The following is a 20,354-nucleotide window of genomic DNA, read 5'->3' on the forward strand; positions in this document are numbered from 1 at the left end:
AAGACTTCTAGGGACTGGTAATACTCTGTATCAGGGGTCAGCAAACTACAACTCCAGGGCCAAACTGCCACCATTATCTTTGTAAATAAAGTTTTATTGAAACACAGCCACACCTATTCCTTCACTTATCATCTTTGGCTGTTTTTGCACTATAATGGCAGGGTTGAGTAGTGGTGATACAGGCTGTATGGCCTGCAAAGCCTAAAATATTTACTAGCTGGCCCTTTACAAAAAAAGTGTTCCAATTCTGTTCTGTATGTTGATCTGGGTGATGGCTTCATGGGTGTACATATAAAAATTCACCCAGCTCTCAGCTAAAGATTTCGGTATTTTGCTGTATTTAAATTATATTTCAATAAACTTTGTGAAAAATCAAGAGTTAAGTATGTCTTTTTTTTTTTTTTTTTTAAAAAAAAAGGTCTTTTTGAGTCTAGTTATATTTCTGTTACCCATTTAAGGAGAATTTGGACACTTGTGCTACTCTTTTCCTTTCCTTTCAAAACTGAGAGGAAATGAAGAGACTGTTGAAAGAAGGGAAGATCCCCACATAGCATATGATATTATGTCCAAACCTTTTATAAGAACACGACAAGTCTATAGAATCACTCAGAGGCCATTCACGTAAATGGTGAACTTGGCTGAGCACTGCAACTACAGGAGGGATGGAAAGGAAAAGGGCTGTGAATCTCATGTGATACACAGTGTCATACTACTCGAGGTTATTTTAGGATATAGCTTAGAAGAGCAACAAGCCCAGGTCATATTGAAATACAGTATTCATTGAAGTTAAACAGTTTCAAGTTTTGGGGAGGGGAAGATTCTACTCTGACAATCACTTTGCATTTAAGCCTTAAATTGGAGGACGGGGGTAAGGGGAAATGTCTGCCACTAAGGCGCCCTCCTGGTGGTACAATGGTTAACGCGCTTGGCTGCTAACTGAAAGGTAGGTGGTTCAAACCCATCAGCTTCTCCACAGGAGAAAGACCTGGTGATCTGCTCTCGTAAAGATGACTGCCTAGGGCAGTTCTGTCATATGGGATCAGATACGAGTCGGAATCAACTCGATGGCACGCAAAGCAACCCTGAACCAAAGCAGTGCTGCCTTTCCCTCTAATCCCATGCTGCAGCTGAGCTTTGGGGACAATTTTATTTTATCTGAGATTTCCCCTTCACTTCTTTTGTTTTGGTTTTCGCCATTTATCCTTCGATAATCAAACTGAAATTACAGCAAGATGGCATTTGGCTTAGCCTTGTTCTGGCCTAGCAGGGACTGGGAGGCTGGAACGCCAAAAGTACGCTGGTGCTGAGGCTCTAATAAAACGTCTCTGTTTGCCCACATGGGCATCAGGCCTTAGCAAATAGAAGCGGGGAGAACAATACCACCTGTTCATGGAGAATAGTAATGGTTTCAGTCCTCCAAACAATAAAAACAATGAGCTCTGTAATTTACTCCATGTTCTTCCTGAGAAAGAGCTTCACATGGCTTGCACCGTGCCAGGTGGTTTGGAGAAAGATGAACAGCTCGACCTAACAAGGGGCACTTCAGCAACGGGTGTAAAGATACAACAGCTGGCCTGGTCTCGGCTGGTCTCCCAGTGATGTGGCCCCAGCCAGCCTTTCCACATCAAGATAGGGATCACTAAGCTATTCGACATCAACAATTCCCACACCCCGGGCAACAGGATTTTCCAGCACTCCCTGAGATGTAGTAGGCCTCAGGACATTGTCTGTTCGTCCATCCACTCATCAAGATTTAGGGTTTGGGCTTGTTCTCTACCCAAGCCCTGAGTCTAAACCATTTGCTGGTGGCAGGGCTTACTATGCCCTTAATCATAAGGAAGAAGGGTCCAACAGGAAGGGTGCCAGCAAGGACAACTGCCACATGTAGTTAAAGACACACCAGTCTTGAAAATATTTGAGAGCAGAGGGGTAGAGTCAATAGTTGCCCTTTCCCCTACAATACAGGCACACAAGATCAGCATCCTAACTGCAGACATAATCTAAATACTTTTTAAAATAAGTTATGGTAGCCTTGAAACGAGTACAAAGATACTAGGGATCCACCAAATAAAAATGCTTGCTGACTATTGGTTTTCAGGGGTGAGATGACTCACAGTTTACCTGGGGCAAATGGCTATTTGCAAGTCTTATCGAGAAAGATGCAGATTTGAAATGGCAGAGCTACAAAGACGCAATGTGACCATAGCTCCATAAAGCCACCTGCATCCACAGGAGAAGAAAGGGGGCACCACAGGAGAAGAAAGGGGGCACAGGAGTAACCTAAATGATCTAACAAGCCCGCATCAACTTACGAGAGGAATCTAGCACAAGACTTTTAACACCACAACAAAAGGTTTTTTTTTAAACCCTCCCTTTGAGGGGTTAAAGCAAAACACTCATGTTTGGGTACCATTAATTACACTGCAAGGTCCTTCCATCCTTCCAAAGGCAGGCAGACAAGAAAATCGTATCAGTCTGCTCTCTCTCTCCACTATCGCATTCTGCTGGCATCAGTTCAGCTCCGAGTCTATCTTGGTCTGTGATTTGTTTAGCCTTTGGATTTAAAAGAATGGAAGCACTACATGTGCAGGAAATAGGACACTCATCAGGAGCTAGGATCTGTCACCTTGCCCTTCCAGCACAGCGAGTGTCATATATCAACAGGTCCCAGAAATCCACGTCAGGCTGATCAGGTCAAAAGTGATATTCTTAGCTGTATACCACTGTTCAGAGCAGCACTGTTCACAAGACCCAAAGGGTGGAAACAACCCGAGCGTCCACCCAGAGATGGATGGATAAACAAAACTTGGTATATCCATACGATGGAATATTATTGAGCTGTAAAAACAAATGCAGTTCTGGTTCATGCTACCACATGGACCTTGAAAAAGTTCTGCTGAGTGAAAGCAGTCAGTCACAAAAGGTCACATACCGTATGATTCCACTTACATGAAATACGTAACAGGCAAAATCATAGGACAGAAAGGAGACTAGAGGTTACCATGGGGAATAGGGGAAGAGGGAGTTATTGCTGAATGGGTACAAAGTTTCTGCGTGGGGCAAGGGAAAAGTTCTAGAATATAGTCGTGATGACTGTACAACACTGTTCATGGAATGAATGCCATTGAATAGTACACTTAAAAATGGCTAAAAAGGCAAATATTAAGTTATACATATTTTACCACAAACTTTGTTTTTTAAGTGATATTCTTAGCACCACTTGAATTTGATCCACAACACACAACTCTGGCTGTCACACAGCCTCCTCTCCCGCCCCCCCCGCCTCAATTTTCCCCATTCACTCTTTGTCACCCAGTTTTGCTCCCAATTGAAGGTTCCTCCCTAAGCCAAATAGTAGCCAAGCTTGGGCCTCTTTGCCCCTTACACCTGAGCAAGAAACTGTTAACGACCAACGCAGGCTTCTCTTTCTTTCTATATCTTTCAATCATTTTAACAGCATTTCTTCCACTGCTGTTTCTTCGTTGCTTCCCACCTCCCCCAAAGGCTGGACCACCACCATCACCATCATCACCTCCACCATCCTCTAGGCTGGGGGGGAGGGGCAAACAAGAAAAGACACAAGAGACCTCCATAGTGACAATTCAAGCTTCAGGAGCTCTTAAATTTCCTACCTGAATTGCAATCTGGTGTTCGATCGTTTTGTACGCAGAGTAATGCGTGCTCCCGGACTGAAAATGGAGCTGTAGAAAGAAACCAAATCAAAGCGTTCTGCTTATGTCCCAAACTACAAGACAACATCTTAAGCAGTTTATGAATAGCAGACAAACCTTCCTAGACTGAGCTGCAGCCCTGGCATTCAATCAAGACCTAAGTATTTTTATTTGTTGCTGTGGATAAGATCATCACCATCATCTAAGGTAAAGTTTTTGTTTTTGTTTTTGTTTTTAAAAAAGCACCTACTCAATAAGCAAAAAGGGAGGGGGTGGCCAGGAGTGGGGCTCAATGACAAGAGAAAGAAAAATGGATGCCCATTGAGACATAAAGGAAGCCAGTGTGCCAGCAAGATGCTGAATAAGAATTAACCGTGAGCTGCAGAGAGTTGTCAGAATTGCAACATGTAGGCAAGAGAGGAAGGGTTGGGAGAGGAAAGATGAGACACCACAAGACTGCAACAGGTACAAGCCCCCGCATTCCTAATGCTCAGGCCCTGGCCCTCAAACACAATTCGATTTCTGAGAAAACAAATGCGTTGGACAGAATTCAGGGGCCGCACCATGCCTTATACCTTCCTTCAAGATGACTGTGCTGCCCATCCCAGGAGGTCTTACAGGCTAGGGTGCACTCTAGTAATCCAACCAAAAAAAAAAAAAAACAATTACCATGAAGTCGATTCTGACTTACAGGGATCCTATAGGACAGAATAGAATTGCCCCATAGGATTTCCAAGGCTGTAATCTTTATGGAAGCAGATCGCCACATCTTTCTTCCACAGAGAAGCTAGTGGGTTCAAACCACTGACATTTTGGTTGGCAGCCGAGCGCTTAACCACTGCACCACCAAGGCCAACAATTGCCAAAGAGCCACCCAGTGTTCCAAGGACCACTGACTGGCTAGTGGCCCTTCGTGTTGGACGTCACTGCTCTACTCAGACCCTGCACTGCCCAAGCTTGATTGAAGTCCCTCCTGGCCGTTAACCTCTGATGCCCCACAGATTACCCAGCAAAGAGGCAGGTATCCCAAATAGAAAGGCAGGCCAAGACTCCTCCTCACCAGAATCTCAGTTTCCTAAATAATCCTTGTTAATCTTGGCATCCTACCAATTGGGTAAAGAAAACACCACCAGGCGATGTATTTTGCAAACAATGCAAAAATCAAAGGATCTCAAAGATATCTGGGGGAAATGCATTTGAATTCACCACATATAAACAGCTGATGAACTGTTGTGAAATCACTGCCCATCTCCCCCGCCCCCACCATGGCAATCAGCAAATCAGTTACATTTCCAAACAGGGAAATGCATTACTGTAACAAACTATGACTACTGTTACTACTGTTACTGTTACTTTTAACACTTCTGAAATACTAACAAAGCAGAATTTAGGCTGCAAGTGAATTTTAGGCCCCATTAATTTGTATCCTGGTCCCTGTAAGAAAATTCAATTCACACAGTTTAAAAAATAAAAAAAAAAAAGAGAAAAAAATCCATGTAAGAACTTTTGAACCAACTCAAAATAAACTCAGCACAGTAATAATCCAGTAAAATTTTAGTCTAAATCCATCCTGCTCATGGAATAAGGCTATAAATATCCATTTTAGGATACAGTGGGTTCTGAGATTTTTTTTATCTGTTCCAAATAAAAACACTGCATACATACATATATATTATATATAATGTGTGTGATTCTGGTTGCCCCCAAACAAAATATTAATCAAAGTTAAAAGGAGGAACAATAAAGGTGGGCAAAAAAAAAAAAAAAACCCTGTACCTGTCAAAGCAGAGTAATAAACCACTCTTCTAAAACAGCAACAAAAAATTAAATGATGAGCAATTTAAGATATCCTCCCCCCACCCACCCACACAAAGCCCCCACACACACTCAAAAGCAGTTCATCTAAAGTGAATTGCTGCAAAAAGAAAAATGAATTTGAACCCTTTGTCCGCCTGTCTTTTTTGTGAAAACTGCCAGTCAGTAAGCGGAGATTGCAGTAATTACTGTGACAACCCTGCATTGTGTTAGAACAACTTCTGTGCTCTGGACAGGTTTCTCCACGAGTTTGGAATTCTTGGCTGGAGAGCAGCTCTTGTCTGGGGAGGGTTCTCCTTCTGAGCAGAGGAGGCAACACTAACAACTTGGCCCTCCTTTCAGCCTGTTTTATTCTCCTCTTTTCCAATTGCTCGATTCAGAGCTTAATGGAAACTTGTCCAAGCTTTTCTTCCCACAAACCCTGCAAAGCCCTAGGCTATCTGCACTCAGGGTAACCACAGGAATCTTATATTGTCAATTAAAATTGAATGGACACATGATAACTAAGTATATGTCGTGGTAAAAAAAAAAAAAAAAATTCATATAATCACAATCTTATGAATAAATTAATGAAACTGTGGTTAATCTAAACTCAATTTTCACTTGTCCAGTTTCATTCTTAATCCTTGTGTTCATCACCACCTAAACAACAACATAACCCCAGAGAAGGCTGCAATTACAACAGTAAAAATGCAGCAGGAAGTTCCTTAAGAGTCTATCAGAGAAACCGACAGACAAGACAAAGTTAATTTAACCAACACACACACACACACACACACACTCCATTCTAACACCCCCCCCCAAGCAATGTAACTAACTGCCCTCCCCCCCAGGTGTCTGACAACACAGAAAAACCTGGACCAGCTCACAAATGTACACGACAGCACAAGAAGCTCGTTTGAGTCCCAACTGAGATCCTTCCTCCCAGCCAGCAACTATTTGCGTTAACTTTCCAAGCCAAACTTCCCCCAGCTACAGCGCTGAGGACTTAAAATTTTCTTGTTTCTCCTTTGGGTTTCCATCCCCTCTCTTCCCAAATACACTTTTTCTAAAACACACGCTTTAACTGCTTTTTCCTTTCCTGTAAAACACAAAGATGCCTTGTCCGCTAAAGTCTAGCTTTTTAAGACAAAGATAAAAATACAAGTAGCCAGTAAAAACTTGGCACTCAAAACTGGAACGATCATTTATACCTCTCTAAAAAGCTATAAGGAAGGAGAGAACAAGAGACGGTTGGCCCTTTGTTTTTTGGAAGATGAGGGGAGGTTAAGAGACCCACGAACAAGACACAAGACAGCTCTCTGAGGTCTGAGTTTATGAACCAGATTTCTACACGCCTCACCTTCTGGGACTGCCCTGCTCTGGGGACCTTAAGTACCCATGTCACTTCCTGACCCAGCAACTGCGGCAGTTATAACCAAGGCCAGTTATAACTAAGGCGTGCGTCAGGCCTTCAACATGGCGCCTCCCTCCACGGGGTGTCCTGCAGAGTCACCAAATGATAACTCTAAGGAATTGTCATTTCTTCCCATAAACTCTCAACTCTTCTTGGGTGCTTGCTTACAATGGTCGAGCCCACTCCCCCATCCTAACACCCCCAAATGACCCTGCCCCCCTTGTCCAGAGGAAAGAGCCACCAAGGCTCTGCTGTGCTACAGTTCAGCTTTTTAACACAAAAATAAAATACAAGTACCCAGGGAAAACTTGGCACAATTAAAAACCCGTATTTTATGATGAACCACTTCCTTTATTATTATCATATCTTGATTTCTCTCCTTGTATTTTCTAATCTGGCTCCGGACTGCATGTTTCAGATCCAAGACATCAGCGATATTCTAGGGATGGAAGGGGAAATGGCTTTCTTCAACCACAGAGTTCTCATCCTTAAAGGCGACTAAAAAAATGGAAACCCTATGTTGCTTTTTCCAGCACTAAGTTAACTTCCAACATGATGGAGATTAATTTTTTATGCCTGTTCTTTCTACTAAACTGGGAAGAGGTGGAACATTTGCTTTATTTTCAGTTTTATGAATCACCTGGCTTTCTCTTATAAAAAACAACAGATCCATTTCTAAGCGGTCTTCAGTGTTTCTGGTCTACTTTCCTCTCTCCCACCACGAAGTTTAAATTTCCATGCCACTAGCTAAGAGATGGAATACTTTTTAGCACATCTAAGACTTTTCCTTAGGCCATCAGTCATTTTTCAGAGCTAACCAGACCATTATGGACACAGCCCTCCAGTTCCACTTTGTATGTCTCTTACATTTAATGGAAAATAAACTTTTGACCAACACTTTGGGTTATTGCTTACCCTTTTTAGAAGTATCAAGGGGGCCTCCAACTTCCACAGGGAAGGCAAAACCAGCATTGACTATAGGTCTGTGGGCTTAAGCATTCCTGCAAAGATCTAAACACCAAATATTTGTACCATCCTGAAACAACAATTTAAACAAAGGCATCCCCTTTTCAGTTCCTGGCATTCTCCTTCAGAAATTCTACTGCAACAAAACACTTGCCTTTGGACATAAGAACAATCTCTCCTACTGTCTCAATGTTCCATCAAATGTCTATTTACACTCATTTTTTTTTTTCTCTTTTCCTCAACCTGAAACCATCAGCTATGAGTCAGAGAACGATCATTAATTTTTACAGCTTCCATACACATCCACCCACTCACATTTGGGGAAAGAAGTATTGACTTGCAACATTGCCTGAGACCAAAATCCTCTAAGAAGAAAAAAAGGGGAAAAATTGCTTCGAGAAAGTGGTATGTATAGGTCTGTAGGGGGTTGCTACACTCATTGTTTTTCTACTCTGTGCTGCAGTCTCTCATGCAAAAAAAAAAAAAGTGGAGGTTGAACTTCGTTATGGCAATAGGCATTTCTTGGTTGATTTCTGAGAAAAACTAGATGCTTTTCTTTTTTTTTTTCTTTAAACATCAAAACATTCAGTGGTAAAGTTTTTCAACTGTTGGGGGTGGGGGAGGAAATGAAATACATCAAGTCCCCTGCTCTTGTTCAAAACTCATTTCCAGCCCATGAAAACACAGGGGCTCAAGCGCTGCGACATGCTCCTAACACAGCATTTTTCATTAAAAGTTGCTACACTAACACTCTTAAAATGATGCCCCATTATAACTCCACTTAGCAGTCACCACGCTGCAACTCATAACGAATTTATTTGCATTAATGTGGGTTTTCTTGTGTCCTTCCCTGGCTATGCCATTGTGACTCAGGCTTAATAAAACTGACAGGACAATAACATAGTGCCTTTTATTTCACTTTCCAAAACAAACCAACCCACCCAAAGACCCACACAATCCTCTCGATTTTTTCGGCATTTTACTAATATATTTAGTACATCGTAATCGGCCCAGCACACAGGAATCTAGTTATCTTCTCAGTAAATATTTATAGCATCACTCTTTCCCATTCATTCTGCATTTTCTTAGAGAATCTCACTGTAGCCTACATCTGCAATTCATTGACTTTACAATTTACCACATGTTGGGATGGGAGAGGTCTTAGCTCCATTTGAATCACTACACAAATATGCAAGTGATTTATCGGTTTCAAACTGAAGACTGCAAGAGAAGGACTCCACTTTTCCTGAACATTACTTCTTCTGGCAGACCATGAACAATTACAGTTCGTACTAATTAAGCTCTCTAAATGTGCTGTGCCCTGCTAATGCCTACCAGGCCTCAAATTTATTTTCATGATGCCAAACTTTAGCGAGCGATTTTAACTCCTTCAGCGCTGATCTTGGGGCTACTTCATGACAAAAAGAATAAAATATGACTGGCTGAATTACCAGCCTGAAATCAGATGTGCCTAAGGAAGCAAAAAACCTATCCTGGGAAAACGGAAGAACACCACGGCTGATAACCCGCTCAAAGATCCCACAGCCCCATCTTTGTAATGAGCTGTTAAGGGATTCATATCTGTCCCTGAGGGCTAGTAAGTTTCTGCATTCCATTGATTAGAAAATAAAACCTTTCGGCCTCGGGTTTTTAAGTTTGGGGTGGATGGGGGGAAGATCCGGCCAGAAATGACAGAGCCATCAGCGTCCTCTTGACTGCTCAGCAGTTACCCCCAGACAGATGCCTCTGGGTCTTATTCCCCCCCCACCCCCCGCCCCGTTAAAGGGTGGTCAGTTTGTCACACACACACAAACAGCCTACTTTTTTTAAATAAATTAAAACCGGCAGGACAATTGGCCTCTCGCACATCAGGATGTGGACCACAGATAACGTCCCCTCCCGACCCCCCCACTCGCAGATGCTTACACAATAACTGATATAGAATATATCTTTTGTTAGCGCACACTGGGCAATGGATTGAAAATAGTCTTTACTGAGCAGAGCAAAGCCATACAGTTTTTCACAGCCGCCCCCCGCGGCACTCCCAACCCTCACCAGAAACTTTAAGCCCCAATTTCAATCCAGTCATTACTCCAAGCCCAAATCTCGTCCTATTTTCTTCTGCTTTTCTAACCTTTATTAGTAAAACCTTTATTCTGCCTCCTCGGGCTCCTTTGCTGTGCTCCCTCCCCCAGATGCCAATACCCTCCCCCCAAATGATCAGCCTCCCCATCACCAAGGTAAACCTGCATTTTTTTTCTTGTCAATTAAATTCTTTTAATCATTTCTCACTCCACCTCACTTTCTTTTTTAAAAACTCTTAAGTTAACTAGTGCACTCTGCGATGTGTGTATTTTCCCTCCCAGCACAGTGGAACATCATATAGAGAGCAGTCTCCCGTATCAGGTTTCTTTAAGTATTCTGGGAAATATGCACAATATAGGCAGTGTAGCCTCAAAAAAAGAAAAGGAAGAGAAAAAGGGAGGAAGTAAAAGAAAAAAAAGAAAAAGGAGGTGCAAAAGAAAGGAGGAAAGACGCAAACACCTAGAGCAACTTTGCTTTTGAAATAGGCATTTGTGCAAAGCCCCCCCACTGAATTTCCAACCCTGGAAGTGCTCTTTATAAGTGTGTATAACAATAGCCTAGAGGAAAAGTACAAGTCAGCTGCCAAAGGAAGGGGTGTCTGGCTCAGTAAGCTCAGATTGCCATGGTAGGGTTCAGAAAAGGGGGGAGGGCAGCATTTGTGAGAGGTTGCCCCCCCATCTCATCGCTTATAATTAGTGAGAGAAATTTGAGCTACTGCCAGTGTCTGCGGACCTTGAATATTATAAGGCCAATGTGGCGTCAAATATCTTAACATTCATAAGTGTTATGGGCTGTAAATAAAGCCTGTGGATTTATGACCCGGTGGCGCTTGCCAGCAAAGGGCTGGGGCACATTTCTTTCAGCAGACCTGTCGAGGTGCAAGTTTGCCTTTGGTTGTAAAATTAACCATTTCCTTCACAAATGTGCTCAATTATAAGTCCGAGTTGAAGATTTACTTACACGTTGACCAATACTCACTCCCAGAAGAAACTCGAGATGCCCATATCACACACCCCTTCAGAAAGAAATGCCTCAAGGATTTGATTCACCCCTCCTTTTCAGAACTTCTCAAACGTGACACCTCAAAACAGTTTATAAATGCGGTTACAGATACTATCTAATTCCACTTACCAAGACTAAAAAGCTTACACCTACTTCCTTGGAAAGTGCTTATTTGGCAACTCCATGATTTAAAAAAAAAAAAAAAAAAAGAGTAAATCATTCTATGCCTGAAGTCCCTGCCCTTCCCCCAATATAATGTCATCTACTTCCTGTGTAGGGGAGAGTATTTGCTAAATCCAGGTTGTCTCATACTTAACTGCCAATAAACTAACTTCCACATAACTTCCAGACAGCTGGGGAAAAGGTCCTCGGAGTTTTAGTCATGGTCCAGAAACACCCGTCCACACAAAAATTTGCAGCTGTCCTTTCTCTTCAGTGCATTTTTAATGTGATTCCAGGGGCCCCCGTTGTGAAACATCTGACAAAATGTAAAATCCTCTTAGTTACCTTCTACTTTACCCACTGCGCGTGTAAGAGAAGTTACACCAGGATTTCTCAACCGAGAAATCTATGCACTTCTTGCACGCACACAGGCATCTCATGGGATATAAGGAGGCATTCAAGCCCTGCAAAGATTTCTACTGTAATCTTTAAAAGCACAGCCTCTGGTGCAACTATTAAAATGCTAGTTTTCTAAAGCAAATATTTTTTTTTTAATGGTGTGCAGGACTGCAGTTATCCCGAGCTGCTAAGAGAACAGCATTCTTGTTCTGCAAGCCCCTGGAAACCTTCCTGTAACTTTTTCACAGCTTGCTAAGAAACAGAAAGCTGACCAACTTTCCAGCAGTGCCTCTAAATGAAATCCGTATCAGTAAAACTAAAATCAAGGTGGAAAAACTCCTAGCAAGAACCGGGATTGTTTTCCTCGGAATCTTGCTGCCATCAGAGATAGGGGACATCAGTCAAAGTTACTTCCCTTATAACAGTCAAAAGTTTCCAAAAACACTTCTTCCACATAAGCATTTAGGCTCCCGACTGCAGAAGAGTTTGTTTCTGGGGTTTCAGAAGGCTTTAACGTCAACCAACTGCAAGGTGCTAGCATATTAAATTTATAATCATTAAAATATGACTTATTGGGTGAATGTTGAGCCCATAATCCATACTGCAGACATTAAACCCCAACCTCTAAAGATTAGCACGGAATTAATACTGTTGTGTTGAGACTGAACTCTAAACATGCTCGCCATAAATATTTCTGAAGGAGATGAAAAACAATTAGCATAAATACCAAAGAAGGGCAAGAACACCTGTTCTTTTTCAGGGCGATAAGCATTTTATTGTTCTCTATTTAAAATGTAATGACCTGTGTAATTACAGTAATATTACATTGTTATGTAGAGACTTGGAATGTCACACTTTGAAAAGTGTTGTCAAAACAATCAGGGGGGAAGGCAGGGGGTGGGAGGACAACAGGGAAGGACCACCATTAACCCTTCACACTCCAAGGTCTAAAGCTTTTGTATTAGAAAGGATTATGTTGTTTGAGTCAGGAGAAAAACATCCATTTTTCACAGGCCAGAAAGGAGAAGTTGCCAGGCTAAATAAAACCCCAATGAAAAGGCCCCTCTTGGTTTCCTTTAAATGCAGGATTCCAAGTTCAAAAATGAATTCAAGATGCTTATTTGTGCATCCTAGTAGCAAATAGCTCAGTTGGAAAGCAAGTAACTTTGGATAAAAGAAGACGCAAGAGTTCTAATAATCAAGCACTTAAAATGAAATTTCAAACCTAACTGGAATTTTGATCACCATCCTCCTATTTCTGGTTTGGCGGGCGGGGGAAAAAGAAATATAAAACTACTTTTTCCTATCAACTTTAATATGGTGATAGTATTTTTATCTTCAGTACACAAACGTTACCAAAATTCCAATATTTGCAGTTCTGTCCCTTCTCATGTACTTAACAAGACCTCTCCTCAGTGCGTTTTTGTACTGGAATCTGTCTTCTTAAAAGCCGTTCCTATTACTGGATCAAAGACCAAATTAATGTTATGCAGAAATCTTTGTCGTTTTAAAATAAAATTATTACTATCAAGCTTTATGGCGTCTTCACCAATTAAAGCATTATTTTTGAGACAATGTATTATTCATCATAAGCCGATTTAATGATACTCCTTAATTCTTTACGCTCTTAAACAGAAGAGCAAAAATCAGGGTTCCAAAGAGTTTGTTTAAAGGAAGCAGCTGCTTACAGGTAAGTCACAGAAAATGCAGGAAAAAAACACCACCAAGGAGGAACAAGAGAAGAAAGAAGCATACTGCTCATTTGTCTTTCCACTTTGCCATCAAAAGCACACTCTACAAAGCACTAAGAATTTCGGACAAGCATGGAAGGACCACTATTTTGCCTATAGATTCCTTTGGCAGCTGTATGCAATCTGTAATTGCAAGCTGGTCCTCTGATGGAAAACATCAGAAGTGCCACACCACAGCTATCACCCTCCTTTTCACTGCTCTGCTTGCCGGCCTCAATAACTAATTTTGGAGGACATCATCTAACCCAGGTAACAGAAAAGAAGGAAGGGGCAGTGCACACCAAGGTGTCTGTTGATGTTTGACATGCAAATACCAAAACTGCCTACTGAGTTCAGAAATGTCTTCTCAGACTCCCATCTGATGTCACAGTGCAAGGCCACCCGCTAGGTCCACAATTAAAATAACTAGCAGCCTTCTATTCCTAAGATGCCCATAATGGGGAGCGAGCGTGGGGAGTCTTCCTTTTTGCACCCAGAAATCATTTATTTGCCTTTTACAATTTCCCTGTTTCCTAATTACCGCAAAACACAACTGCTCAAGTTTTAACACAAGCTACGGCAAGATTGCAAGTGGTCACAGACAGGGAGTTTAAAGAGTCAGGCAAGCCAGTAAGTCTGCCATCAAGGTTCAATATTCAGACGGCCCTTCAGATGGCTAAATGGATTTTAAAATAATCCCAGCCAGGTTTCCACTGCAGGGGCGAGGAGAGGCAAGGAAGAAATTCTCAGGGTTACTTTGGAATGTTGCTTGGTTGGGTTTGTTGGTACACATCCCCTTCGATTCTGAGTGGAAAGCTCCTGGTCTAAGGTGCTCACAAGCTCGCAGGGGAAATACAAAGTAATCGGGCTGTGCTTCCTCTAAGCTGCAGCCCCAGAGCCGAGCCCCTGCAGCCTGAAGGAGCTGGCCCTGCGGGAGAAGGTAGGGCTGGAACGTTCTCCCAGCTTCCCAAGCATGCAGGAGCCAGGGCGCAAAGAAGCGGGAGAATAATTCTTTTTCTTTCCTAGCCATGAAGTGACCGGCCTAGCATGCCCTTGCCATTTTGCCAGGGCCCAAAAAACAAGTCGAACCTGATAGTTAATATTTTAATGCTGAAAAACACTTGTAGATCGCATCGACTCCCGTCCGGCAAGCCCTTGGCCATTAGCACCGAGTCCTGCTGAACAGTGAGTGCATTATTTCAAATTGCTATCTCGAGTTACCGAGAAAGAAAAAACAAAAGTAATTGTGTAAATAAGGGGTAGGGGGACCAAACCAGCGCAGGTGCAAAATGACAATCCCGGAAAGCCGGGCACAAACGCGTCTGGCGTTTAAAGATTCCTAATCCAGGTTTTTCAGAGGAGAGTAGGATGGGGGGAGGGGGTCCAGGGTGAGGACAGGGTGCAGAGGCCGGTGGGAGGAGGGGTTGAGTCTTATTAACAAATATCAGGGCTGGGCGCGGGACACGCGCCGCAGGAAGCGTCTCCCCCCGCCACCCTGGGGCCCCCGGAGTTGGGTGGCGGGCTATCAGCTTCCCACCTCCTTGAAGCAGAGGTGCCCCTGGCCTCTCTCGCTCCCTGCACCCTCTTGGGCCCGCACACCGGGCTCTGGCCCCCCAGGCCTACGGAGGGCCTTCTCGGAAGCTGGCGAGCGCAGACCCCGCTATACACCACAGCGCACCAAAATTCCCTAGAAATCCATCGACTCCCCTCGGAGGCCATCTCGGCGGTACATACACCAGTACAGGGGCTCCCCAACCCACATCGCCCGGGCGTCCCGCGCGGCCCGTGAGAGCCCGCAGCCAGCACGCCGGGTAACCGAGCCCGCCACGGCGCCCAGGGCACTCGCGGCCTGCGATGTGACCAAAAGAACGTCAGCCAAGAGCCCCCAAGTTTGCTGTGGGAGCGGTCTGGGAAGTGTGACCTTCCATGGAATAGGAGGAGGAGAACTGAGGGCCACTGAACGCAACTAGAAGGCTAAACAAATAACCGCCCAACAGAGAGCCGAGATTCTCGCCCAGGGCCTTGGGCTCCGCGCGCTCGCGAGTTCTCCAGTCCACCGTCTGGAGCAAAGGCACTCCACCCCGCGCGGCGGTTGCAGCCCCATCCCTCCGTCCCCGGCCACGGCAGCCAAGGGGTTAACCGGGGAAAGCCCCAGACGCCACAGAAGAGGGAAGGAAGAGTGAGAGGGAGAAGAAGAAAGAGGCACACAGTCGTCTTCCCAGGGCGAAGAAACAAACACCACCACCAAGGGGGGAGGGGGGATCAGAGCGCAAAAAAAGTTCTGCTGATTTGACTGCCCCCCAACAAAGCCCTGCTGGGAAAGAAAGGGCTCCCCAACATCACGAGGCAGCAAACTGAAAGCAAGAACATGGCGAAGTGCAAACAAATCCAGTCCACAAAAGGCAGAAAAGTTTGGAGAGTTTCGGGCAGCCTGGGCCACCAGCGGGGGAGGGGAGGGGGGAGGAGCGGGGAGGGGAGGGGAGGGGGAGGGGCAGGGCAGGGGCCGCATGCGGGGCGGGCGGCGGGGGCCGGGCGCAGCACTTACGGTTCGGGCGGTGGGCGAGAGCGATCCGTTGGGGAGGTAGGGGCTCGTCAGGTCGGGGATCATGATGAAGGGGTAGCCGGGATACGGTGGCCCCTTAAAGAGCCCTCCATCTTGCCTCTTGGCCGCTAACATGGCGGGGCGGCGAGGGGACGGCGGCGGCCGCGCGGAGCCGGAGAGAGAGAGCAAGGAGAAACTTTTTAGAAAGTGGCCCGCGCGCGGGCCCGGCGCCCCGGCCGAGCCGGGTTACCGCCGGGCCGAGCGGGGCCGGGGTGCGCGGGGCGGCCGGCCCGGAGGCGGCTCCGGCGGCTGCGGGGCGCGCGGGGCGTACTCACCTTCTTCCAAACTTTCCCGGGATTTGTCTCGGAAACTTTCGGAGCGCGGCGGAGGCCGTCTTTCCGCCTTCCCGGAGGAGTGGAGGTGGGGAGGCGAGGGGCGAACACCACGGCGAGGGGGGCGCAGGGGAGAAGCACCCCCGGGGTGGGGGTGCGGGGAGAGAAAAACAGGGTTAAAGTTGGTGCAATGGAGGCATCGCGCGCCCCGCGCCCGCCCGGCCCGCCGCCGCCCCCGGCCGCGGCTTCTCCCCTCGCAGTACCCCTTGGCAAGCCCGGGGAGGAGAGCCAACCCCACCAGCCCCAGGGGCTTCTCCTACCTCGGAATCAGAGGAGCTGTTTTGATTCGTTTCTGATTCATTGACTAGAGACGACTTGACATCAGCTAAATCCCTCTCTGCCGAGGAGTTTTCGGAGCTCTTCTCCTCCTGCTCGCCCTCGTCTTTGAAGGAAATCAGTTCGTCGTTGGCGCCTAGGTCATCTCCTCCACCGCCGTTCAGCTGCGGCATTTTTTTTTTCACCCACCAGCAGCAATTTTGGAAGAAAAATGAAGGAGGAAGAAAAGCCAAAAAAAAAAAAAATCACCCCCAAAAAAGTTTTGCCCCCCCCCAAAAAAAAATTGCAAGAAAAAGACGAGTCCAAGGTGAACTTTTTTTCTGCTTTGGGGTCTTTTTCTCCTGGGGAGGGGAAAAGAGGGAGGAGGGGAGGGGAAGGGGGGGAAGATCTTCTGCACGCGTGAGTTTGGGTTTCTTTTTTCTCTTGTTCCCAAGGATCCGATCAATGTGCAAAAAATAATAAATAAAAAAGGGGGTAAAAAAACACACACACCAACAACAACAAGAAGTCAGATATAAAGAGCAAAGGGGGGGGAAGCCGAAGATACAGGAGGAGCTCGTGCCGCTCGGATTTGAGTGAGTTGAAGTTAGACTGAGAGCTTTTCAGTTCAAAGGCGGCGCTGATTGACAGATAGAAAAAGGGGGATCGAAATCCGGAGGAACGGAGTAGTCTGGGAGCGGAGATTATTGACAGGGCGAAAGGAACACACTCGCCTTAATGAGATGCCGAGGGGCGGGGCCGGCCCGGTGACGTGTGCATAAATAAACAGCCGGGGTGGGCGGGGCGGGGGCGGCCAACAATGATCCTTTCGGGCGCCGGGAGAGGGAGGAGGGAGAGGGGCGGGGAGGAGGGGGGCAGAGCGGAGGGAGGAGTGTGCAGGGGGCGAGGCCTGGAGTCGGGGCCTGGGTAGAGGGACTAGCTCCGGGAGAGGGGCGGTTTCAGAAAGACAATGCGGGGTGGGAGAGGAGGGAAGGGGTGGCGACCGAGTCAGGAATCCGAGCCGAGCAAGGCGGAAGGAAAGCCCACTTGGGGGGCGGGGATGGGGAGAGGCCCAGAAAAAGTGCACTTTGGGAATATTAGGAATGAGTCTAAGTAAGGGGGAAAGGAGGGAGGGATGTGGGGACGGGGGGGGGTGCTTAGTGGTTAATCCAGCAGGGAAACCAGCCACCCTTGGGCGGGAGGTAAGAGAAGTGGTCAAAAAAGAAAAATCAACCCTGCACTTTCAGAGAGCTAGGGGGAAGTGGAGGGGCTGGCCAAAGTTCCTGGTCATCCACAGTGAAAGAAACTATTAACCCACGAGGTTTTTCCCCTTTTTGTTTGTTAATGGTGAATCATTTGATTAAATGTTAAGTCCCACTGAAGTAAATAGGCCGAGCAGACTTTTTATCCAAAAAAAAAAAAATCAAATACTGTCGTGTTTGCCATTAAAAATATCCTTAAGGAGAAAAAAAAAAAAAACACGATTGTTTTAAATGTAGAGTGTTGTTTTTTGTGCGCATTTTTTTTTTTTTTAAACTGACGTTGGAGGTGGTAGGAAGTGATCTGGGATTCAAAGTCCTCTCTGGCTTTGGAGGTGAAAAGTTTGGGCGTTAACACCGCCGGGGAAAATAAAACTGAAAGTTCACCAATCTCTGGGTTCAGTGGAGTCTGAGATGAAATCCCTGAGAGACTGACCAAAGAAACAAGATGTAGAAGGCTGTGGCAGGAACTTACTAACCAAACTCATGCTGGAAGACCTCCGGAGCAGATGGAAAACCTGGGGTTTGAGGCAGGTATTGTTTTGTAGGCATTCACCCCGGGAGCACATTGATCTGCTGCAAAATGGGGAACAGAATTCTGTTAAAGGAGAAAGGGGCTGGCTCCCAAAACACATTGCTCCTGGATGCCCGAGCAAAAACATTCATTTTCTTGCACATCTCCAATGCAAAGTCGATTGGAAACTACAACCTGAAAAAGGGGCAAAACGAGCCAGAAAAATAAATATATCAATAAAAAAAAAAAAATAGGAATCACCAAATTGCCTACCAGGAGCAGTGCTGGTCAGAAGTCCATGATGTACTAAATTATCCACTCTTCCTTCAAAAAGATCACCTGCCCTTCAGTTGCCCCCCCCCCCCAGCGCCTAAGATTTCCAAAAGAAAGCAAATTTACTACGTAATATTTAGAGAGTTTGGGGTTTCAGCAAAACCGTTTTATAGGCTAAGGTCTCAGAAAAAAAAAAAAAAAAGATCTCAGAAAGACTACTAAAAATAATGATACTGAGGTTGACAAGGCCAGTGAATTCCCCTACACTGGAGAGAAAAAATCATAACCACGTTTGCACACTAAAGAGTAAGATGCAGGCAAAAAAAAGCTGGGGTGGGGGAGTGGAAGAGAGCCACCCTAACTCCCAACTTCAATATTCATCAGAAAATCAGAAGTGGAGGGAGGTGCCTGAAAAGAAATAAAACAAATGGTGTACATTTAATCAGACAGGATTGCATAGGATACAAAGCACAGGGCTAATTAGTCTCAGCAGGTAGGACTAACCTTCAGACTTCATAAATAAATAAGGCGGGCACAGTGTCTAAGAGGGAGTGTGGAGACAGAAAGGGGATTATTTCAAGACACCAAGTGAAAACATGAAGAATGAAATACTTCACTGTTAAATCCATGTACAAATGGATTTAACAGTTTCCTTTTTTAGGTCTTTTGACTTGGTTGCTTTTAGATTTACACATTTGGCAAAATGACCATAGCTTGCTAATTGTCACCTGTATACTTGGTGTGCCTGGGTCTGTCTATATACAGCGTAGACTTTCCTAAGGCCCGTTTGAAGGGCTTATTTACTGAAGCTGAAACACGTTTATAGTAACTCAATTTTATAGCAATTTCTTTGTCCCGTGCAGTGCTAGGTTTTGTTTTGTGTTTTTATTTTAAACCTAACTCTGATCTGAACTAAGTTGGACAATGAGGTCTTCTATGTCCTTTATAGGACTACCTGTAGAATAAAAGCCCATAAACATACTGAATTGAAATTTTAGAGCGTGCCCTTACTGTTTTTAACATCCTGGCCTGCATTTTTATCGTATGTAAATACCGAAGGCCTTTCTCCCAGTGATTAATAACTTCATCCATTTTGGCATATCCTTCTTTTTCTCGTTCAAAGGGAACTCTTTTGAATCTTTCCTTCTTTAAATCTCTGCTTTAATTAAGCAATTAAAAGTTATTCCATGGTAGCACATGTGCCACATTTAATTTCATAGCTTTGGTGCCAGAAAAAGGCTTGGGGAGACCAGCAAGCTCTCAGAGGGTGGATAACCCCTGAGTCTCTGGAAGGGCTTCAGGTGATCCTTGGACAAGGGGGAGGGAGGAACTGCACTTGGCAAGAAGCAAAGTCATACAATATTCAGAAAAAAAGTCCGCCTGGCCACAATGTGGACATGTAATTTATAGATTTGGTGTGAAATTTTAAACAACAGGTGGCTTGCATCCAGGTGTTGAGGCAAATTCTCTAAGGAAAGGCTAATGACTCCTGGTTTATTGGGCCAAAGTTCTGCCCAAATAGCAGGATTCTAAAAGCACCAGAAGGAAACAAAACCAGTTCTGACTTTGTCCTGAGCCGAGAGATTTTGCCACAGTAACCATGTTGGGGACAAGGGGTGTGTGGGCAGGATGGGGCAGAAGCTGTGACCGGTCCTCTGGGAACTCATTCCTGGGGCCAGCCCAGGTCCTGAAACAGCAAGTAGACTATTCCTCAGCCTCTTCCTTCTCTCCCCACTCCTCCTTCTCTACTGCCCTCTGCTTCTTCACCTGTTGGTTCTCTGTTCCCCTTCAGAGCCATCCCTCTGTTCAACCCTCTAACACATATGTTGATATTACAAAAAAAAATCCCTAATCATTTGCCATCAAGTGAGTTCTGACTCATGGCAACCCCAA

General features: G+C 45.1%; 1 protein-coding gene across 39 annotated transcripts in view; it reads right to left on the reverse strand.

The window, feature by feature from the left end:
- TCF7L2 (transcription factor 7 like 2) overlaps positions 1-17,152 on the reverse strand; it is a 238,739-nt gene extending 221,587 nt beyond the window's left edge. For 8 of the 39 annotated variants that reach the window (XM_064269302.1, XM_064269300.1, XM_064269297.1 and 5 more), the window contains exons 1-4: positions 16,421-17,149; positions 16,104-16,170; positions 15,772-15,896; positions 3,633-3,701 (exon numbers count right to left, since the gene is read on the reverse strand). In XM_064269302.1, coding sequence (XP_064125372.1) covers positions 3,633-3,701; positions 15,772-15,896; positions 16,104-16,170; positions 16,421-16,609 — 450 coding nt within the window. In that variant the 5' untranslated portion in view covers positions 16,610-17,149. Of the gene's footprint in view, positions 1-3,632; positions 15,697-15,771; positions 15,897-16,103; positions 16,171-16,420 lie in introns of those variants that run through there. The other 31 variants (XM_064269288.1, XM_064269289.1, XM_064269291.1 and 28 more) reach the window with 12 other exon arrangements.
- Positions 17,153-20,354: the final 3,202 nt, after the last annotated feature.

This window comes from Loxodonta africana, chromosome 16 (assembly GCF_030014295.1).
Source record: "Loxodonta africana isolate mLoxAfr1 chromosome 16, mLoxAfr1.hap2, whole genome shotgun sequence".
Classification (NCBI taxonomy): Eukaryota; Metazoa; Chordata; class Mammalia; order Proboscidea; family Elephantidae; genus Loxodonta; species Loxodonta africana.